This window comes from Chiloscyllium plagiosum, unplaced genomic scaffold (genome assembly GCF_037043375.1).
Source record: "Chiloscyllium plagiosum isolate Xiang-an unplaced genomic scaffold, Cpla_swu_hap1 HiC_scaffold_15, whole genome shotgun sequence".
NCBI lineage: Eukaryota > Metazoa > Chordata > Chondrichthyes > Orectolobiformes > Hemiscylliidae > Chiloscyllium > Chiloscyllium plagiosum.
This window is the reverse complement of record NW_028270153.1, coordinates 37708087-37734830: the sequence shown is the minus strand read 5'-3', so window position 1 is coordinate 37734830 and position 26744 is coordinate 37708087. Positions and strand designations below refer to the sequence as shown.

The 26744-nt window shown below is 37.4% G+C and overlaps 1 protein-coding gene across 1 annotated transcript in view; it reads right to left on the bottom strand.

Annotated features, from left to right (window-relative positions):
- The window catches only part of prex1 (phosphatidylinositol-3,4,5-trisphosphate-dependent Rac exchange factor 1), a 224052-nt gene that overhangs the window by 57713 nt on the left and 139595 nt on the right, over positions 1-26744 (bottom strand). Inside the window, exons 17-22 of the mRNA XM_043710358.2 lie at positions 19038-19130; positions 13467-13615; positions 11526-11611; positions 5078-5214; positions 3185-3368; positions 699-865 (exon numbers count right to left, since the gene is read on the bottom strand). Of these exons, the coding sequence (XP_043566293.2) occupies positions 699-865; positions 3185-3368; positions 5078-5214; positions 11526-11611; positions 13467-13615; positions 19038-19130 (816 nt within the window). The remainder of the gene's footprint in view (positions 1-698; positions 866-3184; positions 3369-5077; positions 5215-11525; positions 11612-13466; positions 13616-19037; positions 19131-26744) is intronic.

Sequence of the window (26744 nt, the reverse complement as noted above, 5' to 3'; positions counted from 1 at the left end):
CAGCCAGAATCCCTGATGCAGCAAATAAGGTTTTATGCCATTTTCACAGTGTACACTGCCTGCACTTTAGCATAGCATCCACATTTCCACACCCTTCTCTGGCTTGGGTTCCAAATAAAGTCTTTATGAAATGATTTAGCTTGGCGCTACACAATTTTCTGTGTTGCTTATTCCTTCTAGAATCCACTTCCTCAGCCAAAAAAGTGGCTAATTCATTTCCACTCGGCCTTCCTTAGCATGGATTAACTCTTAGTGATGACAAATGTTGACTTTAAATTTGAAGGCATTTAAAAGAAATATACTCAGTGGTTTAGTAAAATGCACCACAACTATAGACAGAATCACTTGTTTTAATAACAATTTAAAATTGAACCACTCTCAGATTTCATAATTCCAAGTTAGTCTTTGGATGTCAGAGATAGTTAGTATTCAATCTAAATCAGTTAAATCAAACAGCATTGTGTTGAGAGTTTGGTAATGGTCCCTGAAATTTGATTTGTAGTCCTACTTGGATTTGTTAAGCCACAGTTAGTAACCTGAAGTGAAGCCTCTGAAGTTTAAATCCTTCCTTAGTACGTTATCTTTATTATACAAGCCATTGTTGCAATTTATAAAATGATGTTTTCCGATAATGGAAATATAATTTCTGACAACATGCATGAGAAATCATACTTTAAATATAATTAAATAATCTATACCTTTGCAGTTAAATTGAAACATCCCTTAGGCTCCACCATTTTTTCCTTGACGTGACATTTTATCCCAACTGTACTGACATACTCATAGATAACACCGTGCTCTAAATACACATTATCGACAGTCATGTTGACATGAGAGGTCACCCCATCAATGATCGGCTGCAGATCTACAAAGATTGATAAAGGATTATCTTTAATGTATTAAATGATTGACAGCCTGAAACAAGCTCGATTGTTCACTTGTTAGATTTACAAACTGCAATCAGACTTTGACTTTTCTTATAAGTAATTCCCCTTACCTCACTGGAAACTTGTTCAAGCTTAGGGAGGTAATTACATTTACAGAATTAACCAGAGCAAACTGCCCTCATTTTGGAAGCCAGCTATCATGGATTTCTTTTTAATGCAAATCTAGACAGCCCTGTATTGTTACAGAGTTAAAATGATCCAAGAAAAAAGATGCCTCTGATCCAAAAAGTTACTTGCCCTGGAGAATTAACTCTCAGGCATTTGCCGAAACAAGAAATGATCAGATGTAAAAAAAAATAACTGATTGTCATTCTTGGGATCAATGTTTCCTCTAAGATGTGGACAAGCATCAAATGTACTGGATATGAAAAAAAAAGGCCATTCACAACTTAGCCAGTTTGTCTGGAGAAATTTTGAACATAATATAACTTGTGAAATGTAAATTGCCCATTCTCAAAAAAAAGTGCTCTGAGGAGTTTGTAAGGGACTTAGTACCAAAAAAAAAATTAAAGAAAACATTGCTTGGACATTCTAAAATGCAAAACATAAAACAAATTCTTCACTTTCTATAATTCCATCTTCACCCACATACTCCTTACATAGAAATTTCACATTTTCATAACTAAAAATAATTTTAGTTCACTAAAACTTCAGAGAAAAATCAAGAATGGCAATTATTGAAGTTAAAAAATTGTATGATATTTTAATTACACAGTGAATTTTGATGGAAAACAGGCTATTTAGAAAATGAACATGCTTTACATTTTTACATGTATGGATGCAAAACTGACAGTGGTCATTGCAATGAAAGCAGCAGATCCTGCAGCCTTTGTAAAGAGAAAAACACAGTTAATCTTTTAAGTCCAATATGACTCTTCTTTGGAAAATACCTGCTGGCTTTCTCCAGTATCCTGCTTTTATTTCAGATCACCAGCAATTGCATTACTCGGTTTTTATTTGAGTGGAAATTGCAAGTCAAGTAGATGATTCGACTCCCAAGAACTCCAATAGATGGCCTTACATTAAATAAACAAATCTTATAAACATTTTTCACTCCGTACCAAGACAGAGGCCACCATCTCTCTCCCTATCTTCATAATTCTCTAATGACAAAATAACATGTCCAGGGAACTGTGTCAATAGTAAGATTGCCAAATATCAACCCCCAGGCCTGGAAGTGACAGTCACCTGCCAGCTGACGGTGAAATTACATACAGTCTTGAAATTGGCAGTCAGCCAAATCTGCTGAAAAGGAGTCCTCCCTTCCCAGCTAATTTTACTTATTGCACCAATTGCAGTTAACTGTGAGAGATGACATTGCATGCAAGCATTGCATGACCATGTTTCCCACAGAAAAGGATATGCAGCTTACAAGTGAAAACAGAAGTGGTATCCTATCTTCCTTTTCACAGTAGCTGTGAAGGGTGACAGAACATGAAAGCCATTACCAAGGTATTTGACCTGTTCAATTTTCATGGATCAGTGCACAATAAGTTTACACTTCCTAGAGCAAAAGTGAGGACTGCAGATGCTGCAGATCAGAGTCAAGATTAGAGTGGTGCTGGAAAAGTACAGCAGGTCAGGCAGCATCCGAGGAGCAGGAAAATCGATGTTTCGGGCAAAAGCCCTTCATCAGGAATAGGCAGACAGCATCAGGGGTTGGAGAGATAAATGGGGAGAAGGAAACCAAGAGTACAGTAGGATGGAGTTGGGGATGAAGGTGATAGGTCGGAGAGGAGGGTGGAATGGATAGGTGGGAAGGAAGATTGGCAGGTAGGACAAGTCATGGGGATGGTGCTGAGCTGGAAGTTTGGAACTGGTGTAAGATGGGGGGAGGGAAATGAGGAAACTGGTGAAGTCCACTTTTCTGGTGGAAGTACATTTCCTAGATACTGGTCAGAAAACATCAATGGTTGCCAACTGAACTTGGATCTGATAAGGCTCACAAGTTTCATGCACAAATCTCCATATGGCATGACCATGTTTACATGGAACTCTAATTTGTTTGAAGCTAGTTGCTTAAATGGAGCCAGAAAACCCTTCAACCTACTTGGATTAAAGCAAATTGAACAGAAATTATTTGGAGCCTTCTACATTGATTGTTCAACGTAAATAAATTTCAAACTTTGTGCACTGGATATCTTCAAAAATAAATCAACAGAGAACACATGCAAGACTTCTGTTTAAAAATATGGTTTAAGCAAACAGGTTCCATTTGTAATTAAATCATAACATACCAGTCTCCTGCTTGCTCTCAGTGATATGATCACATGGCTTTGTTTGATTGGCTGGAACATCTAACAATTTGTCATTCATTGACAGATCGGAAATACTGTAAACACTATTTGTGTTGACTTTTGTTTTCATCATCTCATCAACATCTTCAACAGTCCTATATATCCACTGACTTGAACGTGTATTCTTGAGAAATGAGAGAGTGAGAAGAATTAGGATTTCTTGTGTTACTCATTAGAATTAGACATTTTAAATTTGTTCAAGCCAACTAACTTTTAAAAGAAGAAACTTAGTGTTTTGGTTTATTTTGTTTTACTGGGTAATGCTCTTAGTATTTACAAGTTGAATCTTTTCACACAACTGACTGAGAAACCAGAACTTAGGATTATTCAATTGTTTGCAGTCAAACCAGAGTTTCAAATACGAGAAACAAGAGGAAATAAAAGATTAAAAGTAAATTACCTGGGATTTTAAACAACAGATTTGTTTTGGGAGTGGTGGTGGGTAGAAAAGGGAAGAGATGAAAATATTACTTTTATTTCATGCAACAAATATTGGTATCATTTTAGCAGCAACCCATGAGAATTGCAAGTATAAATATTCATGCATCATTCTAATTATAACCACAATGTGAAATGATATTACAATATTTTCTGATGCAAACAGTTGTAACAAAGATTGCTGGATTGAATAAGTTCGCTCTCTATAAAACATTTCAAGTCTCACTCCATAGCTTGAGTGGAAAATCAAGCTGACACTCCAATGCAATACAGCCCTGTGCATTCTTTCGACATTACGCCAAGGTCAGATCTGCCTGCACAGATGAATGCAAAGGATCCCATGACATTATTTTGAAAAGAAACAATGCAGGTTACTCTTGGTGCCTTGGCCAATATTTATGTCTCAAGCAACAGAACACAAAAACTGAAATTAACTGGTCATTATTGTATTGGTTTTGTGGGAGCTCGCTGAGCACAGGCTGCTTGTCATGATACAATGGTGTCTACATTTCAAAACAATTTTATTGATTTGTGACAATTTTATCATATAATTTCATTTTCACACATATTCTTTAAGCTCTACCAATTGAAGATATTACTTATTGTTCCAGACACACTGACGTATCAATTCATGTGTACATGCGCATCCAACCAAAACAAGGGAACATGACAAGGAAATTCATTATCAAATAGACTATAGAAATATACAAAGACATACTATTTCCCATAACTGGAAGCTCAATAGGGCATTCTCTTTCAATTACATTATGTACAATTGTGTATAATTAACAAAATATAACATACTTTGTGGTTCTTTTGCAATCTCACATTTATTTAAATTAATACACAGAACAGCATAAAGTACAAATTAGCAAATGCAGAATTAATGGTGATTCTTTACATCAGTACCATTTCATGTGAATAAATTCAACTTGTCGTTTCTCACAACTCTTTAGCTATCCCGGAACCCAAATGATTTCCCCACTTGACAAGACAAACTAAATAAACCCTTTCCAATCTTTAGTTATTCAAAGACTTTAGAAACACTAACAACCAATTTGAGTGGTTTGTTGGTACTGTGTCACTTCTGATAACAACAGTGCCACCTCGTCCTTGGTAATCACTAGAAGTACTGCAGCCTGGTTGAATTAATTGACAATGTCACTTTCTGACTATGAGGCAGCAGTAGTGCAAGTCACTTAACACTGTGAATGGCCAAGATCCTACAATTCCATATCAAGTAACATTATGGAGGGAACACTACCAGGAAGACTTATAATTTAAGAAAGTAATCCTCCATCATATTACTTTATTTATTTAAGGTGATGAGACAAAAAATCAACATTAAGTTCGAGTAAAAAAACCACAATTGGGTGTGATAAAATTGTGACTTACCAGCAAATGCTGTGGATTATTTCTGTATGCACTGAAGTGTTCAAGTACTTCAGTGTAGTTTTCTTTGCTAACGTTGTTCCCGTTTACTTTTAGAACACACTGGCCAGGAAGAAGTCCCGCTGCTGCAGCCCCAGACCCTGCACAATAATCAGAATTTTAAATCTTCTTACAATTAATTTATAGACTACAAACTTAAAGCTGCATAATCTGATAATAGATATTGAAAGCACTGAATTGATAGTTTATGCTGAATTACAGCTCTTAGCATTTGCCCAGGGCAGTCAACCACCAAACTGGATACAGAAAATCCTTGCAATGAGATGACAGTATACTGGTAACTGTGCACAAGTAATCCTGATTAATGCTCAGAGAACATGGGTTCAAATCCCACCACTGCAAATTCAACAAATAAAGTCTGGAACTATAAGCTAGAGTTAGCAATGATAGCCATGAAATCATTATCAATTGAAGTAAAAACCCATCTGGTTCATTAATGTCCTGTCAGGAAGGAACATTGCAATCAACCTTGTCTGACATATACAGCTCTTCAGAACCACACCAATGTGGTTATCTATTAATTTTCCTGTGAATGGCCTAACAAACCATTCAGCCATTAAGGGATATCAGGGATGGGTAACAAATGCTAGGCTTGCCAGCAAGGCCCACATCCCAAGGAAGAATAAGGAAAAGCATAAAAATAACTGAGATTAAACAAATATTGAAAAGAAAGATTTCCCATCTTTAGATTTCCTTCCAAATACACTATCCATTACAGTTGTCCACAGTCTAATACATCAAGTGCATTGTATAAGCTTCACTACCCATACAGAATATTCCCCATTATCAGCTAGAAATCTTTTGTACTATAGAACATCAAGGACTTCTTACATTATTATTTCGCAGTTATCAAAGTACCCATTTCAATTATATACACGAAGTGCTAAGTTTAATAGAAACAGAAATGAACCACAATTAAAAGATTGTGGTCAACTAATCAATGAATGGAAGAGAGTAAATCTTTTCTTTATGTCACCTTGTACATTGAGCAGTACCACATTTGAGCCTAGTCAATCTTCTCACAATCTTATCCACATTTCACATGCATGTACTCACACACACACTAGGTGGAGAAAGAGGGTGAAATCATAGCATATTCACACTGTACCCATAAACAATGCTTGAAGATTAGATCCAGTGTGCAGCATTTTTCACTTCCTCACTTTGTTTGGAGTACTTGATATTCATTCATAAAGATGCAATGTTTAAACTTATGAGTGTGAGAAGAGTGGAAAGATAGAAAAGGGAGAATAGACAGACTGACAGCTGCACATTTTCTAGCAAGATGGGACATCATGACTGAACTTGCGGGGAGTTTGTGTGAAATCTTAATAAGGTAAAGATAAATTGTCTATTCTGTAAGGTTACCCACATGCTTTGTAATAACCCAGAACAGAATATTTTTACAGGAACAGGACATAAGCTTTGAAAGTGACTGCTTTATACCGGAAAGCCCTCTCACCCACAGCCAAAGACTCATTAAAAGTTTTAGTTAAAGAATTATGTTGAAGTACACAATCTTCTGTCACTCTTTGCACCCACTGTTTACAAGTTTTGCATTTTTTTGGCAAAAAGTGATTTGAAGCATATGGTTTTTAGTCAATGGTTCTGGGAATCCTAGCATTTACACATAAATAGCTCTTACCATAATCACTACGTAATACTTTTTCCTATCCAGTATTCTGCAATGTCCTGTGGTAATCCATTGCACAAAGATTTAGCCTACAAATGATTCATTTTGGTTAAATTGGAGGATCGGGCCAGGATTAGCTCCCAAACTTTTCAGAAAGAGCACACAGTAAACAAGTAACATAAAATTGACAATTTTGGAGAATCATGTACATGGAGCTCTAATAGTACAATTTGTTGCAATATACAAACCTCAACCAGTTTCCTTTGAGTGTTCAGTTTCCTCTCAAGTAATCAGTGACAAGCATAGACAACTAGTTTGGGAAGCTTTCTTTTTCAGCGTAAGTTGCTGATGGCAAGTGAAATTATTTCACAAATATAGGAAGGAAACAGGGGTGAAGTATTTCTGTGACTAAAGGATCAAATCAAGACAGTAATGAGAAGTGATGCTAGCTGAGAGGATCAATTTGTGGAATTAGCTTTAATGGTGATAAGGAGAAGCAAGGGAAAGAAGTCATTCAGAAGAGTGTGGATCCATATAACTTGGACACAATAAATTGGTAAAGGTAGTGTTGAGGATGACTTCCTAGAGTGCATTCATGATGCATTCTTCAGAGAAAACGTTGGTGGAAACAACTGGAGAATAGGTTATTTTAAACTTTATAATGTGTATTGAGGCAATGTGAATTAATTATCTCAATGTACAAGGATTCTCCAGGTAAGAGTTTGAGGATGAGAAACTTGTGAATGAAATGAATGCCTTAAACTTCAACTACAAAGTGATGAAGACAGATTTGGTTCAATTAGACTAGGAAAATAGTGAAAAGGTAAGAGAGTAGAAAGGCAGTAGCAGACATTTAAGGATCATTCATAACCATCAACAAAGTTAAACTCCACTGAAAAGAAAGACATGATAAAGATAAATCAACTTGGCTAAATAAGTTAGTCAGAATGATATGAAATTGTAAAAGGTATACAATGTTTGAAGATTAGTGATTGGTCAGACTAGTGCAATGCTAGAAATCAGTGAAGGATGATTAAAAAATGAAGCGTGAGAAACCAGTACCTAAAAACTAGCAAGGAATTAAACAATGACAAAAAGGTCTTCTAAGTACATAAAGAGAGAATAGTCAAGGTAAATATTGGTTCCTTGGGGGATGAGACTGGGGAATTAATAATGTATCACACAGAAATGTCAGGGATTTAGTAGAAATATTTCATATATATCTTAACTGTAGATGACTCTAAAAGCATCACAAGAAATGGCAGAAAATCAAGGGGGAAAACAAGAGGGAAAATTTAATCAGGACGATCACTGGAGAGAAAATAGTAGGAAAATTATTATAACCAAAGACAGATAAGTCCTTAAACCTGATTGCCAAGTAATTACAGTTGAAAAAAGAAGTGGCTGTGGTGGCTATAGATTCCCTAGATTCTGAAAAAATTCCAGGAGATTGGTAAACTATAAAAGCAATGCCCCTACTCAAGAAACAGGAAATTGTGAGCAAATTAGCCAAATGTCAGTCCTTGGAAAATGCTGGAACCCATGACTAATGTGGTGGCAGGGCATTTAGACAAATATAAAACCATTTTGACTCTGCCTGCTTGTATGAGGTAATGTTTGCCAAATTAATTCATATTTCTTTGAGAATGGAACAAGCACAATGGATAAAAGGGAGTGGGTAGATATAATGTGCCTGATCTTCAGATGCTGCCTGACCTGCTGTGCATTTCCAGCACCACTCTAATTTTGACTCTAATCTCCAGCATCTGATGTCCTCACTTTCGCCTACTGGATACTGTTACCCCACCAATACATACCAAGTCAGAAATACATTGGAATAAAGCAGACTTTTGACAGTGTACTTAGTACAAAGTTGAGATCCTATCCATCATTCGTCAAGAACATCAAAAATGTGTTCAAACAAGAAGAAAAGCATTTTAAAGCTTCTCTAAATTCTCATTTGTAACATCCAATATTTCTGCTACTTGTAAAACATCTTTCATTTTTCCAAAAATAAAGTCTTAGCACGTCCTTCTCACCTGCATACAATTATGCAATTTTCTGCAAGTTCAAACTTCTTTATTGATCAAAGAAAGTTAAATTGCAGGTCATCATCCCAATGCTTGTAAGTTAAGGTTCACGTAATTGTAGAACTATAAAAGCTGTATTTTGAGCTTTCTGTTGAAGCACTGAATGAATGCTTTTTTGGAAACACTAGAAAGCTAGTGAAAAAAATGAGGTAAATCATGTTGAAACTTGCATTTACTGTAGATTGTGAGAAAATGATTTGATGTGTTGTACTGTGTTATAGTTGAGGTCAGGAATTTGTCAAGTGGGTAGACATACCACGACAGAAGAAAAGTCAGAATGAGAGGGAGGAAGTAAATCAACTCAAGAGGCAAGGTGAAGGAATAATCTGTTTCTATAAATGTCTTAGCTGTTAAGGTGAGCCAGGTCAGAGCTTGTGTGGATTTGTGCTGCCAATTCACCAAGGTGAAATTGGTCCAATGTTCTTCAAATGGAGAGGGGGAGGGGAGAAAAAACTCATCTCATAAAAGCGCAACATTAAGAACTGTAAACTGCAAGCTAAATGCAATCCTTTCAAACTCAAAGAATTTTGCAGAATGTCAGCTAAGCACAGTTCCAGGTTTCCAGGATCCTATTAGAACACCCACATTCTAATGGGGGAGAAAGAACGGCACTATGGCAGAACGTTGGTTGAGATAAAGTGGGAGGACTTGGGTTCTTCCTGTATGAGTTCTCAGGGTAGGAAGTAAAGCACGAATGAAAGTGACAATCAAAGAAAAAAGCAAAATAAAAAGCAAGCATATAATAATAATACTTTGACCCTCCATCTCCATCAGTCCCAGATATGCTCACACAGCCTGTACCCCTATTTAGAATTGCATCCACTTGGTCACAAGACAGTACACCATATGTGTAACAAGAAAAAGATTAATGTATTTCACTTTACTGCTACAAAAAGAATGATTTGTAAAAGGTTGTCAAAAGAAATGTTAAACCTAAACTAAAACAAATAAAGCAACTAACTGATAGACTCCAACTAGCATCCAATTTAAGATCCATTTGGCACTGTTCTTAGTACATACCCTATAAATATCCGGGAGCAGATTTTACAGTGCCAGTCGTGGCAATATAGTCAGCATTCATCATGACTGGGTGTGGTAGAGGCCCTGCAAATTTCAAAGGTGCACACATGTGCATGCTTTTTTTTGGCACATCTACTTCAGATTGCAAGTTTTTGCTGTGGATCTTCATGTGACTGAATGGGCCAATTTGACCCAAGTGTGGGCACATGAGGAAGGTCATCCCATGAGACAATGAGGTTCCAAGTACAGAATTTGCTTTCTATTCTTACCTTTGCAGTCATCATATTTCTTCATCATTTAGGTATTTGGATCCAAAGTTCAATTGACAACTTGTTGTCATTCTTAGCAAGTGGCACCCAACCACTAATGTCAATGCTGCCATACTTCAACGTGAAACTCAGTCTTTATCACAATTCCTTTGTCCTCCCATTTGTACTTGGTTTTGCAGGAGTTTTGACGAAACACTTTTAGAACTAATTTCAAGAAAGATACTAACATTTGTTTGACAAGTGTTTGAATCGAGAGAACACAGTAGAGATACTGTTGGGAATGCACAAGAAATTCCACCATGTATCACTTATATACAATTCAGATCTCACTGTAGTACAGATTGCAGCGATGATATCTGCTCTATATCCTCAGATTTTTGCTGATTTGCAGAGGTCTTCACTTTCAAGCACTTATTGAAGTAGTTGGTTGAAGGCTGAGCTAAGCAACTGCTCCGGTGTTGGATCTCCTTGGCAATAGTGGCTTTTATTCGCAAAATGGCTGCCAAGGTTTGGCAACATATTGGAGAGTGCGTCTTTCAATATATATGGGAGGTGAATATTTGACAAACTAGTTCTGTGTTCGTACGTGATAGAGATCACAGATCATATATGACAGGCACTGTGGGTCAAGGCAATGCTATTCCTGAGTGCTCAATACTTCAAAAGCCAAGTAAGGAATCAGTGTGAATTTGGGCTAATTGCCCATTAATTCTAACTTAATTGCTCTATTAAATTTTACACCAACACTTCAGGTTTAAGAGGCTTCATTTCAATTTGCAAATAAGGAGACCCACATAATTTTAAAAGCTAAAGCAGACTGATTTAACATAATCTTTTTAAAATCTGATAGAACATGTAGTAAAATCTATGACATTTTGATGTTATTTTACACTTTATCAATTTTTCAAATTCAAAACTAAGTTCACATTTTAATTTTTTTACTACCTAAAAATGTTATTTTCCATTGCAATTTTAGAATATAATTGTCCATTTAAAAAAAAATGTTTGTGCTATACCTTTTTACTGTGATACTTTTCTTTTAATTCAACTTTTAGCTTGCTATGGCTGCAGGCCATGCCTACAATCATCTGCCTTTTTTGCTACACTATCCTGTGCAACTGGGTATTACTGCAACACATGCAATTCTCCTTCCATACAGTCAAGACCTAATCACTGGGATGGTGGTGGTATGTCCATGCATTGTTTTATTCAACGTGAAAAGCTCCTATCATGTTATTAGCGGCCATTTCTTTGTGTAAAATCACATAGCATATAATAATCATCTGTGAATATTTATAACAGCTAATTGTGCAACTGAAGTCAATATTGGCATCAGATCTGTAGAATTCAATGTTAATTTCCCGACTTGCATGTCTTACCTTTTAGAACTGCATGAACAAATGGTGGGGCAGCTCCACATATCTGAAAGCTTAGTCCTTCCAAAGAGTCAGGAACTTTGATTATTCTGCATCAACATGGAATATAGATGCTGAGTAACTACATTTAGCAAGTTGATCTTAACTTTGTATTTATTAGCATAGTCTCAAATTTTGTAGCTAGTCATGAAACCGACCGTACTACCACAAATGTGTTAAAAAGTGCAACAAATTAAATCAGTCTTATTAGCAAAAAGGACATTCAATGCATAATCACAAAGCAAGACCATAAGTGGAACTTGCTGTCATCATTTATACTAGAACAAAATCACAAATTAACATTGTGCATTTTTAACCCAACTTTTCTAGCATCCTTACTTAAATTATTTAAAGAGAAAAACCAGGTGGATTTTTCAACAGGCATGCGGCCTAACTATCCATTCATGAAAAAATACACTACATTCTTCTATATTTATCTTTGCTTAATTCCACCCTTAATTTGCTAACTTAGATAAGTTAGCTCCTACCTGCATTTGGGTATCATTTATCTATTGCATCCTCTCCCAATAACCACACTTAACTATTTTCACCCTGAGAACCCTGGTCTCAAGGACATCAGTGAGACAATCAGATGTTACTAAATGTTCCAATGATAATTTTTATTCTTTGTTTAAATAGGCCTAGAATAGGTAGTCTACAACAGCATGACAATACTTCAAAACAACATTTGCTGCCCTTGTCCTTCTAGATGGAAAAGAACTCAGACTTGGAAAGCTGTTGAATGCAGCTTGACAAGTTACTTATTTGCATTTTGCAGATGAAACACAATGCTGTGACTGTGCTCTCGTGACAGAAGATGGGAAGATCCTGGATTGTGACCACTTGTGCAAGTGGAGACAATTGAATCTTACCCCTCACTGTGCCTTGTTGAGGGCTTTGAGGAGGCAGGAGGTGAGCTGCTTGCCACAGCCCGTGTAGCCCTTATATTTATATGACTGGTCTAATTCAGTTTAGGCTCCCTCTTTTACGAACATATGAACAAGGAATAAGAGTAGGCCACTTAGTCCTTTGAGCATGCTCCATCATTCAATACAATCATGGATGGTCCAATCTGTACCTCAACTGTACATCCCGGGATACTCCATCCCTTTGGTAATCAAGAAACTATCTCTTCCATAAAATTATTTAAATATTGACAGTCTTTTGAGGAAGGGAATTTGAAAAAGTCTCAAACCTCAGAACATTTTTTTGCTTGTCTCTGGCAACCTCTTATTTTTAAACTATGACACTGCGTTCTAGATTCTCCCACAATAGCAAATCGCCCTTTTCAAATCCATCTAGTCAAGTCTCTTCAAGATTTTTGCTGTTTATAGATATGGCTGAGACAAAAAAAAATGACTGAAACTTGAATAACTGCTAAAATGTGTGATAATTTTCAATAGTGTCTTTGGACTTTGAGACCTGACTTCAATTCAGAACCTAGCTGAAGGGATGGAATTTTCCTTTATAAAAGTTTGAAGTGAAAATGATGTAAAATTTGCATTGAGGTTATGGTGGCAGAAGTAGAAAGTTAAAAAAAGACGCAGACCAGCACAATTGGGAGTTCTGTGCAACACCACTGTTATGCTTGGCTAAATTTGTTTGTTTTTAACATAAGGTATAATTAATCTAGAGGTTGCAATATGTAACAGTGAATGTAAAAATATTCCAAAATTCAATACAAACACCGAAATAAGCAAGGTTGCAACTGATGCAACGACAGTGAGGAAGCTGTTGAAAAGCATTAGATGCAATGATCTCATCTGCCAGACTGCCCTTTCAAATAGCAAGCAGTTTAAGGAAATTGATATACTCTGATTACGTAACTAATGTGAAGTATTACTAATAGAAGGCAAATTTAAATCTTGCACAAATTTCTTTTGTTGGTCACATGAGATGACTCACTCTTTGGGTTTTGTTGCAATCAGCATCCTCAGTGGTCGCCGACTGCAGTGCAACTGATTTAAAATGGTCTCCACTTCCAAAATTGGCCGAAGAAAAACCAAATCTTCATTGATGGAGTAAATCTTCCTCCCAACCTGAAGGCCTGCCACCTGCAGAACAAATGAAAGATCAGAGTTTTTACAAAAGCATGATTACAATCATTAAAAAAAAGGAGACTGAGGGGTGTCACATATGAAATTGTGAGGGGCATAGACAGGAAGAAACCATTCCTCTTGGTAGAGAGATCAGTGGCCAGGGGACTTAGATTTAAGGCAAGGAGCAGGATGTTTAGAGAGGGCTTGAGGAATATGTTGGGAATCTGGAACCATTGCCTGTAAGGGTGGTAAAGGCAGAAACCCTCATAATATTTAAGAAGCATTCAGATGTACACTTGCAATGCCATGGCATGCAAGGTTATCCACCAAGTGGTGAAAAATTGAATTAGAATGGTTAGGTGATTGTTTTTGTCTGGTGCACACTATGGGCTGAAGGGCCTTTTTCTGTGCTGTCGACATTTATGTATCTACCATAGATTAAGTCACCAATAGGAGACTTTCTGACACTACATCTACTTCAAATTTATGATATAAATAAAAAAGAACAATGACAGTAGCTGGAAGGTTGACAACTTTCAACCAAAATCTACATATGTAACAATACTAGAACAACTGCACAAGCTGTATGTCCCAAATAGGAACACAATGTTTAGAACTCCTTTCATTGTATGTATTTCCATAACAGTGCATCAGCAATGTTGGTATTTTAGATAATGTGCATTGTATGAGAGAAAGACAAAAGTCAGTGAGTCAGGAGGCTAGAAGTGAATTTTGTGGTAAACAAGTCCATGTCCTCTTAATTCAAAACAAGCCTTTCATTTGAAAACCAACAATATTTTAATATGGAAAATCTGAAAAGCAAACATGTAGATTTAATTACATTTATTTTTTTTCCTGTTTTGAAAAATCTGATATCCTGGTTTACATCAAGCACATCTGTTCAGCTTTACTCAATAAGCCTGTTGCATGATAATGCAGTTGAGCCACTGTGACCAGCATCCTTAAAGGTTTTGTCATTTATTACCAGACTGGCAATCTGTGCTTAGTATTCCAGTCTCCTGTAAGCTCCATTCACCACTTCCACAAACGCAGCTTTGAAAACAACCTAAAAAAAATTTAACACTTAAATTTCTCCAAAATATTTTTAATTAGAAAGTGTTCATTAGAAAAGAAACCTGTGCACTTCCAGAATAACTGGATTACATTTACATACGTTCCTACTTAATGTATTGCATTTAAATAGTGGGCTTTTATTTGAATTTCCAATGGTAGGCTTAAGTAATTGTTTACTGACAGGAAGTTGAAGCACTAATTGAATGTAACCCTATTAAAGTAAACTGGTCAAGAATAAGTAATGTTGGTCACATACAAATTCGAAATAGGAAGTAACTGGGCCCTCAATCCTGCTTTGCCATTCAATAAGATCACAGCTGACCTGATCGTGGCTTCAACTCCACTTTCCTACTGCAATACTACTTAACACCCTTGTGAATCTACCCACTACTGCCTTCAAAATTTTCAGTAATCTGGCATCTATTCTGACTTTCTCTTGGGGGAATAGACTCACAACCCCCAAAGTCTAAATATTTCTCTTCATCATATCTTAAACATTTTGAATTTTTAAACTGTGTTCCCTATTTCTAAGCTTTCCCATAAGGGGATATCAACCTTTTGGCATCCATCATGTCAAGTCTCCTCAGCATCTTGCAGATTTCAGTAAGATCATCTTACATTCATCTAAAACACCAATGGTTTCATGCTCCATTTCCTCATAGGTTCACCTGCTCACCCTCAGGAATCAGTCCAGTGAACTTTCTCTGAACTGCTTCTGAAGCAAATGTCCTTTCTCAAATAAGATGACTGAGACTTACTTCAGATGTGTTCTCTTCAATACCCTGTACAACTTGCAAGATATTAGGATGTTCCTTTTGTCTTCCTAATCACTTGTTATACATGCATGCTATATTTTCTATTTTACCAGGTTCCCCTGTACTTCAGAGTTCTGAAATATCTCTCCACTAAAGTAAAATGCTGTTTTCCTGTTAAGGTGGACAAGTTTGCATTTTTCCACATTATACTCAACCTGACAAATTGTGCCCACTCACCTACGCTATGCAGTCCACTTCTGATTAATCTCAAATGCTTGAGCAATATGAAGCTAGCTGTTTCATGCTGCTACTAATCAAGAACAACTTGAGTGATATTCACCTCTGAAAGGAAGCTGTTATCAAGATATTTTGCATATCATACAAATGAGTAAACATGGTATATGAATTACAGTCCCAGTGTGATGCAAGATGTGGAGACTATATGTCCCAAAGACAGGTGAATCATATCAAAAAGTGTATCCCTTGGCCTATTCGCAACAAGCAGGGTACTGACTGCATTCAATCACCCCTCATTTGCAAAACGCAAAAGTGTTCAATATCAGATGTGATTCTGTAATTGGACATTTGCTAAATAACTCTTGAGTATGCAATTAATTACAATGACAACTAATTTTGGACTGTCAGTTGGACTCACTATGAAACACACTTGCATGAACTGGACTGTACTTTTATTGGAAGGTACCTATATTAACACAAGGCCTGTTCTCAGCAATAAGCAAGGATATGTACATATACTGTGCCTGTTTCAACTCAACAAAATAGGTGTCAACTATTTACTAGTTCATTACTTAGGACAATGAGTAGCTGGTCAAGGCATCTTTATTCAATCCTTTGCAGTTAATTTTCAATCACTATCTAACTGGTGGATTCTGCATGATAACCTGTCTACCATTCACTTGCCAATCAAACAGCACTCTCCTCACATACTGTACAAATGTTTTACGGGGTGTAGGTTTGCTCACTGAGCTGTAGTTTGGTATCCAGACATTTCATTAACTGGCTAGGTAACATCATCGGTGGCGACCTCCAAGTGAAGCAAGCTGTTGTCTCCTGCTTTCTATTTATATCCTTCTCCTGGATGGGGTTCCTGGGGTTTGTGGTGATGTCATTTCCTGTTTGCTTTCTGAGGGGTCGATAGACGGTATCTAGATCTGTGTGTTTGTTTATGGCATTGTGGTTGGAGTGCCAGGCCTCTAGGAATTCTCTGGCATGTCTTTGCTTAGCCTGTCCCAGGATAGATATGTTATCCCAGTCGAAATGGTGTTTTTTTTCATCCGTGTGTAGGGCTACGAGGGAGAGAGGGTCATGCCTTTTTGTGGCTAGCTGGTGTTCGTGTATCCTGGTGACTAACTTTCTTCCTGTTTGTCCTATGTAGTGTTTGTGGCAGTCCGTGCATGGAATTTTGTAGATGACGTTGGTTTTGTCCATGGGTTGTACTGGGTCTTTTAGGTTTGTTAGTTTTTGTTTGAGAGAGTCGGTGGGTTTGTGTGCTACTAGGATTCCGAACAGGAAATGACATCACCACAAACCCCAGGAACCCCATCCAGGAGAAATATAGAAGTAGAAAGCAGGAGACAACAGCTTCACTTCACTTGGCGGTCGCCACTGGTGATTTTACCTAGCCAGGTAATGAAACGTCTGGATACCAAACCTACAGCTCAGCGAGCAAACCTACACCCTAAACCTCAACCTGAGCTACAAACCTTCACAAACCTTGCAAATGTTTTACATTTACATTGCTTTTCTTGTGAATAATCCTAATGAAAGTAATGCCTTAACGTAATTTTTTTTTTGAATTACTCAAAATTTGCATTGAATTACTAAATATGATACTGCTTTCATTTATACTTCTATAGCTGGTAAGACAAGCTGTCAGAAATGCTATTGTTCTAATTAAAATATAACGAGGGTGAGGAAACGTATGCAGTGAGTGAACAGAAAATCCTGCTCTTTTTGGATTACTAAAAGAACGAAAGATATGTGGTGCTTGTGCATCAGAATTAAACCAATCTATTCGTATTGATGTTTTGCTGGGGAAATGCTAGTACCATGATGGTTTTAGGCAATTGCACTTTCAAATGGATGAGCACACTTGCAAGAAGTTGCTGCTAACTAATACAACTACATTCTTACATTTGAAGCAGAAATCGTTGAGGCTTAACCATCAATTCTTATGTTGAGTTGAATTGCAACTTTGATACTAGATTCTGGTTCCAAGAGACTACCATAGTGTTTCAAATGACTGACCTCACCCACGCAAATTATAGCATGCTTAATAGAGTCATTGTAATACCATTAGTTGCTGTGATGTTTTACAATTTCAGGTGTATGACCATGCATGACATGAAATTCACACGATTAGGAGTATCAAATGTGGTTATGGACCTTAACTTTTTATACATAACAATGTGATTTTTGAAATAGTACCAACTACAAAAAACCAGAACAATCCTGCTCTAAATATCAATCTCCTTGGTTTAATTATGACCTATGATTGTTCAGGCAGCATTTTTCATCTTTTCAGAGAACAAAGTTTGGCAGTTATAAATACATTACATCTGTCTTATGATTTGAAAACATTAGTTAATCTAGCAGTTCCTTTCCTCATTTTTTCTGCAACAGGATATTATATGAACTGCCCATCCACCTCCAGCCCATTATCTTATAACACATTGACTTCTTGCTACAAATTGGGTCTGCCACATAATGATCATCAAAACAATGGTGACTGACATTCTTAGAATTTACCTGGATAATGTAATCCAGAAGTATCATAAATATCCCACTGAAATGTAAACTAGTGTCATTCATATATGTGTCCTCCATAGCCCAATTCAACCTTTTGTGGGACAAGCATATATACATATTATTAAATGGAAAACTGTCTATCTTCACAAGTGTATACAGTCTGCTGATGAATCTCTCATTCAAGTTTTCTCTGCAAAGTTGTCTATTTCAAAGTTATCCAGAACAGCTCATACCCTCCATAGACCTCTGTGCATCGACAGTGTGCTGTAAGCATTTGAACTTAGACCAAGTCTCATTTAATCACCCTCCATGTTTGCTGAATTACATTGGCCTCTAGTCTGACCACACCAAGGTTTAAAATTTCCATCTTAGTTTTCTAATTTTTCCTTGGCTTCATCTGTCCCTGTGTGATACCCCATCCTAAACCAACAGTTCACCCAATGTTCTGGAGCGGACTTGTAGATCCTCAACCACTTCCTTTCTTTACGCTCTCCTCAGCCTCACAAACATCTGAGCTCTCAGTTCAGTTTTTTGGGTTTTATGCATCCCACACCTTCTTCACCTCATCTTCAGGGACCAGGTTTTCAATATACCAAGCTCGAAACACTGAAACATACTCAGAAAATCCAGATCCTAAATTAGCAAATACTTAAGTGCTTGCACTCTTGTTCCACTGACATGTGGAGGATCAATATTTCAAGTTTTTTTTGTGTATGCCAAGTAATGGTGTCTACCTCTCTGGGGCCATTTTGTTTTAAGAAATAGGAACAGGAGTCGACTGTTCTGTTCTGCTCATTGCTGGCGTTTTGAAATTCAGAACCAAGCAAAACAGTAATTACCTCAGCAGAAGAACCACTTTGTACAGATTTCACCACAATGACCTTATTTTTCTCTTCAATTTCGAATCCATAATTGTCTTCTTCGGGGAAAATCTAGGGAAACAAAGTAGAATTAATTCTACAACCCTCACCAGAGTCAGAATCAATACACATCAATTAAAATAGGAGAGAGAACTGCAAAGCTGGTGAGATTTCAAAATTTGAATTTGGAAAGTCAGTTGTCATTGAGGAGCAGTCAGTCTTCTTATAATGACAATTTATACTAGCAATGGCTAAGCATTTCCAAGCACTTCAAAATCAGAACTGGTTTAATGTATTTTCAGTAACACTTTGAAACTCGAAAAAGAGCTCTCCCTCAAGAGTAAAAGTGAGTCCACTACAGTCAGTCAATAAAAAGGGTTAACAAGGTGTGACTGTGACGAATCCGTTAGCATCTACTTTCTGTCCCTAAAGAGAAACTTCAAATCCAGGCTGTTGAGCTTTTCTTGCAATGCCTAATCTGCTCATCATGACGTTTTACTCAAAGTAGAACTCCACTTTTCAAACTTCAAACAGTGTTAATGTTATACATCCGGAGAAATCACCTTATGTATACAATAACAGAAGTAAAACATAGTCTGAAATATGACAAATTTCCTAAGTGGTGTTTTAGAAAACATTTATTTGTGAAAAACAGGAGCATAATGTTGGAACTCTCAACTTAAACAACTATTGATGCAAGAACAGCTAAATTGATAGACTTTTGTTATTCAAATGACACAAAGAGCTATGATCAAAGGCAAGTAAGTTGGGTCACTAATCAGCCATATGTCATTCCATGGCAAAACAGGTTGACTAGCTAAATGGCTTACACTTGTTCCCAATTCTGCAAGAAAACAAAACTCACTAAAGTGAGTAGGCAAATTAGGATCTAAAATGGGACAGTAGAGAGGCCATGGCTGACATTTTGAGGACATATGAGAATGTATTATAAAGAGTAAGAAAAACTCCATTGGACAGACCCACCATTCATGGTTTAACTACAACAATTAAAGATACTATCAAACACAAAGAAGGAAAGAGAAAATAATTGTGCAAAGACAAGTGACAGGTCAAATATTTGGAAAAATATATTTTTTTAAAAATCAAAGAATACCAAATTATTAGAGGGAAAAAATACAGTGAAAGAGAAAACCAGAAATATAAAAACAGATAGTAAGAGTTTTTTATTTACAAAGAGAAGTTCACAAAAAGAGTGTATTGGTCTATAAAAATTGAGTCTTTAAAATTAATAGTGGAAAATAAGTGAATGGCAGATAAAATGAGCAGGTATCTTGCATCGATCTTCATTATAGGGGGTAGCAGTAACATCTCAGAAACAGTGACAAACGAGGAAATTAATGAGAGGAATGCAAGGAAATCACAGTCACCAGAAAAGTGGTTCTGATAAAATTGTTGGAGCTGTGAGCTGATAAGTGACCAAGTCCTGATGAACTTCACCCCAGCATCTTAAATGAAGTGTCTTATGAGGTTGTTGGTACATAGGTTTTAATTTTCCAAAACGTGCTCAATACAGGAAAATCCCATTCAATTGGAAGGTAGCAAATGTAATTCAAAAAGGGAGACACACGGAAAGCAGAAAACTACAGGCCAATTGGTCAGAGGAAAAATGTTAGCTGCTTTAGGGAAATAAGTTATAACAGCTCATTGGCATTAAGTTCAAGTTTATCAAGCAGAGACGTAGGTTAGGTCTGTCCTCATTGGAATTTGGAAGAATGAGGGCCAACCTTATTGAAGTATAAAGACCCTTCGGGAACTTGGCAGGGTAGATACAGAGAATGTTTCCACTTTGGGGAAAGTCTAGGACTAGAGAGCCCTAGTTCGTAATAAACTAATAGGAGATTGTTGTAATAATCATTAGTCCTTTATCCTATATTCCTTGCCTTTCAGTTTATTTATTGTCCTTCCTTTGGAAATATATATTGAATATAGTATTGTGCATTTTGGATGATTCAGTTTATCTTCAAAGTTGAAGGAACTGCAAAAAGAATAACTTGTGATAAAAAGCAAAAAAAAGATATAATACTTCCATAATACAAGGCATTGGTGAGATCACCTTTCAAATACTGTGTGCAGTTTTGGTCTCCTTATTTAAATAAAGGTATAAGTATCAAGGGAGTTTGTCACCTGGGCTGTTTTCATACATGCAGGTTGCACTGGCTGGGCTTGGTTTTACTGGAGATGCGAAAGTAAAGGGTGATTTGAACACGCATATGAGGTCCCAAAAGGTCTTAACAAAATGGACTTGAAAACAATGTTTCATTTTGTAGGAAGCCCAGAACTGGGAAAACTATTTCACAATTCGGAGTTACCCTTACAGGATAGGGATGAGGAGAACTTTTTCTTTCTCTCAGAGAGTTGCACAACTTTGAATTCTCTGCCTTGGAAAGTCGCAGAAATAAGATGAAAGCAGTGGAAATAGGTTCTTGTTAGTTAAGGAATCATTGGTTATCAGGGTTAAATGGCAATGCAAAATTCAAAATACAATCATCCATAATCTTATTGAATGACAGAGCAGGCTCAATGGGCTGAATATCCTTCTATTTCGCATGATTGTAAGTGGCAATATCTAAAGAATACACATTCATTGTAGTACACTGGGGCTAAGCTACTTTTTGACAATACTCAGAAATACAATTCATCTGATTTCCTGGATTTGAGCTAATATTGTACTCAAATTTAAGTGGGAACCATGAAGACCACTGAATGATTTCTGGAAGTCAAAACACTTAATATTAGTGACATTCTTTTTTTAAAAATCACCCATGGATAGTATTTATTCTCCATCATAATTTCCCAATTGGTACTTAGGAATTAACTACATTGCTGTGGATCTCCAGTCACATACAGATCAAATGTTTTCCTTCCCTAAAAGAAAAATGAGCCAGATGGATTTTTTAATTATGATTAACAATGTTTACATGGTGCTTATTAGACTAGATAATGCTAAGTTAATGAAATGAAAGGGGAAAATTCAAATTCATCTCCGCCAAAAGATGTTGGACCTCACCAAGGCACCATTTCTGTCAGCTGAACTCTTTAGACTGAAATCAAAACAGCACTCAAACAGGACTATGTGAATTGTAAATGGCTTCACAATTAAGTGTTTAAATTACTTACAGTACTTCCAAAATGAGCCATTGAGAAAAATTTAATGTTTCATGTGAAAAATAGCACCAACCTCAGGATTTATCTTAGTATTACAGCCCTCATTTCTAATTGCACCCCTATAAAAGGACTCCCACCACACCTCATGCACAGTTTTAGTTGCAGAATTTAACTCAGTAACCAAAGAAATTGAAGCGTTTTATGAGGTGACGAAGAGAATTGAACTGGCATCTGATGATAAGAAACAAAGAAAAATATTAGGATGTTGACATGGACATCAGTAAAAATTCTTTAAAGTGGTGTTTCAGAACCATGTCGTAAAAAATATTAGGTTTCTGGAGTTTTATTCGGTGCTCAAAACATGATAAGTCATGTAAACCAGACCAGTTTTGATGTGGTATAATAATTAAAACTAAACTTTAGATACAATTTGAAGAAGCTTGAAAGCAATTAAAAACTTTATATGATATTACAAAAGAATATTCTACCTGGACAAAACCATCTTAAGTGAAGATGGCTATTTCTACAGGCTTTGTCCCAATGGCTATTACTCACGTGAGCCTATATATCAGTAATCCATAACTAAACCAATAATATAGCACAGTTAATGTAATAAAACATCCAAAGACATTTGACAGGGCATTATACGACAAGATCAGGACAAATAGGTAACGAAGGAGAGAATAGGGCCCCTCACAGATCAGCAAGGCAAGCTATGTGTGGAGCTAAAGGAGATGAGGGAGATACTAAACTAGTGTTTTGCATCAGTGTTCACTATGGAGAAGGACATGGAAGATATAGAATGTGGAGAAAAAGATGGTGACATCTTGAAAAATGTCCATATCACAGAGGAGGTAGTGATCAATGTCTAACGCATAAAAGTGGATAAATCCCCAGAACCTGATCAGGTGTACCCTCGAACTCTGTGGGAAGCTAGGGAAATGATTGCTGAGCCCCTTGCTTAGATATTTGTATATCGATAGTCACAGGTGAGGTGCCAGAACACTGGAGGTTGGCTAACGTGGTGCCACAATTTAAGAAAGGTGGTAAGGAAAAGCCAGAGAAATATAGCCTGGTGAGCCTGACATCAGTGGTGGGCAAGTTGTTGGAGGGAATCCTGAGGGACAGGATTTCCATGCATTTGGAAAGGAAAAGGACTGATTAGGGATAGTCACCATGGATTTGTGTTTGGGAAATCATGTCTCACAAACTTGATTGAAAAAGTAATGAAGAGGATTGATGAGGGCAGAGCAGTGGATGTGATCTATCTGGACTTCAGTAAAGTGTTCAACAAGGTTCCTCATGGTAGACTGGTACGTAAGGTTAGATTTCATGGAACACAGGGAGAACTAGTCATTTGAATACAGAACTGGCTTGAAGGTAGAAGACCGAGGATGATGGAGGAGGGTTGCTTTTCAGACTGGAGGCCTGTGACCAGTGGTGCGCCACAAGGATCGGTGCTGGGTCCACTGCTTTTCATCATTCATATAAATGATTTGGATGTGAACAGAGGAGTATGGTTCATAAGTTTGAAGATTAAATCAAAATTGAAGTTGCAGTGGACAGCAAAGAAGGTTACCTCAGAGTACGACAGGATCTTGATCAGAGGGGACAATGGGCTGAGGAGTGGCAGATGGAGTTTAATTTAGATAAATGTGAGATGCTGCATTTGGAAAGGCAAATCAGAATAGGACATGCGCTTAATGGTAAGGTCCTAGGGAGTGCTGCTGAACAAACAGACCTTTGAGTGCAGGTTCATGGCTCCTTGAAAATTGAGTCACAGGTAGATAGGATAGTGAAGGCGGCTTTTGGCATGCTTTCCTTTATTGGACAGAGTATTGAGTAGAGGGGTTGGGAGGTCATGCTACAGTGGTACAGGACATTGGTTAGGCCACTGTTGGAATATCGTGTGTAATTCTGTTGTCCCTCCTATAGAAAAGATATTGTGAAACTTGAAAGGGTTCAAGAAAGATTTACATGGATGTTGCCAGGGTTGGTGGATTTGAGCTATAGGGAGAAGCTGAATAGGCTGGGGCTGTTTTCCTTTGAGCATCGGAAGATGAGGGGTGACCTTATAGAAGTTTATGAAATCGTAAGGGGCATGGATAGGGTAAATAGACAAGGTCTTTTCCCTAGGGTGGGGCAGTCCAGAACTAGAGGGCACAGGCTCAGGGTAAAAGGGGAAAAATTTAAAAGGGACCTAAGGGGCAACGTCTTCACGCTGAGGGTGGTGCATGTATGGAATGAGCTGCCAGAGGAAGCGGTGGAGGCTGGTACAATTTCAACATTTAAAAGGCATCTGGATGGGTATATGAATAGGAAGGGTTCAGAGGGTTATGGGCCAAATGCTGATAAATGGGACTAGATTAGTATAAGATATCTCGCTGGCACGGACGAGTTGAACCAAAGGGTCTGTTTCCAACCTGAACGTCTCCATGACTCTATACTTAAATATAAGGAAATGTTAGATCAGATAGCCAAACCTAGGTCAAAAAGGTAGGCTTTAAGGAGTGTCATAAAGGAGCAAAGCAGAGTAAATGTGGTGGGGATGTGCGTGGAAGCTGTGCAGCTGTTAGCACACCTATCAATCGTGGCAAGGTTCAAAGTAAAATATTTAGGATGCTGGAAATCTGAATCAAACACAAAAATTGCTGGAGAAACTCAGCAGGTCTGGCAGCATCCATGGAGAGAGAAACAGAGTTAATGTTTCAAGTCTGGTATGGCTATTCTGAAGAAAGCACATTGGTGACTCAGATGGGATTTGAAAACAATTGATAGTCATTGTGTGGTGAACACTGGGCTCGCTTTTTATTTCAGGTCTGGTTAGATGAGTAAATGTTTCTCACCCCCAAGTGAAGTTACCTGGAAATTGCAAGGAATATTAATTTTTAAAAATTGTCATTGTAACACAAAGAAAAATCATGTACGGTTTAAAATCTCACCACAAATGTCTCTATCCATACAGCATGTTATATTCATTTTAAGTGCCTGTAACAATGTGGGAGTGAATGAAGTACAACTCAAATCTCACAGATCATCACAATCCAGTATAAACCCAATCAATCAAATTACGAATATACTTGATCATCAATAAAGCCAAATACACAGGTCCAGTAAACCATTTGTCCACTGACAACTATGATGACCATTTTGTCAATAATGGGCAAGATCATTTTTGTTTCTGGGCTGGTACATCAGGGGCAGAGCTTCTTGATCAGTCAGTTTTCAACCTTAGTTGGAAATTCATACCTTCCGACCCATCTAACCATAACAGCATATGAGATTTGGTTCACTACTCCATATTTTGATTTATGTATACATTTGGAAAACATCATAAAAGTCTTCCTGTTGGCTCAGTGAACAATTACATGATTAACACAAAGACCAGGAAATTCTCAGGTTTTAATCTGTTATCTATGAACAGCTGCTATATTTCCAATGGGTATGCTCATTGTAGGAAACACGTTACATCTGGTTCATCGTTGTTTGGGCAGAGGTTTAGATTAGATTCCCTACAGTGTGAAAACAGGCCCTTCAGCCCAACCAGTCCACACCAATCCTCCAAAGTGTAACCCACCCAGACCCATCTCCCTCTGACTAATGCACCTAACACTATGGGTAATTTAGCATGGCTAATTCACCTGATCTGCACATCTTTGGACTGTGGGAGGAAACCAGAGTACTCGGAGGAAACCCATGCAAACTCCACACAGACAGTCACCCGAGGCTGGAATCGAACCTGGGACCCTGGTGTCGTAAGGCAGCAGTGCTAACCACTGAGCCTCTCTGTGTTGCCCTTAGAGTAGAGAAGGAATTACAATGTCCTTGTCCTAAACACCGATCACTACTGGAAGTATGCAACTCAAGGTGGAAATACAGAGGGAGGTAATTATCCAATTCACATGGAATTGCTGCACAATGACTAAGTAATAATGCCTCATCAGGGATGAAGCTTGTGGAGTATTACTCCAGCATCAGTCATTGCCTCAATGAGCAGAACAGATTTAAAAACGAATACTGCATGCAATGTTGGAATAAACATTAATTTATGTACCTTGAAACAGTCCTCAATAGATTTTGACAAAGAAAGGGAGCATGCAACACCAAATACGCAAATAGTATTTTCAGGTAAACCAAGGAATAGAGACAAATGTTGAAAGCCTGTGAAATCTTTGATTATGTCTTATATTTGTAGCCATAGTTCAGTGAGCAATAAAATCTATGAGCAAATCATTCAACAAAAATATATTCCAACAGTCGCTCAGTCATGGTAAAGCTGACCATAATAACCCCATTTGCTATACTGCACATCAAGACCAATACCCCTAGATAAAGAACACTATCATTGCTTTCTGGAAGACCATGATCTCTTCAAGACCAAAAATGATGTGCATTTTGGCCTTTACTATGATCCTGAATTGTTCACATTTTCCTTCAGAATACCATTGTCATGTGCTTATGGGAGAATGGGGGAGAAAGAATCAATATTATGTACTGTGCTGAGGTCCCTTTAAGAATAAGGGCTTGGCGTTTCTGCTGGCCAGATAGTCATTATGCCAC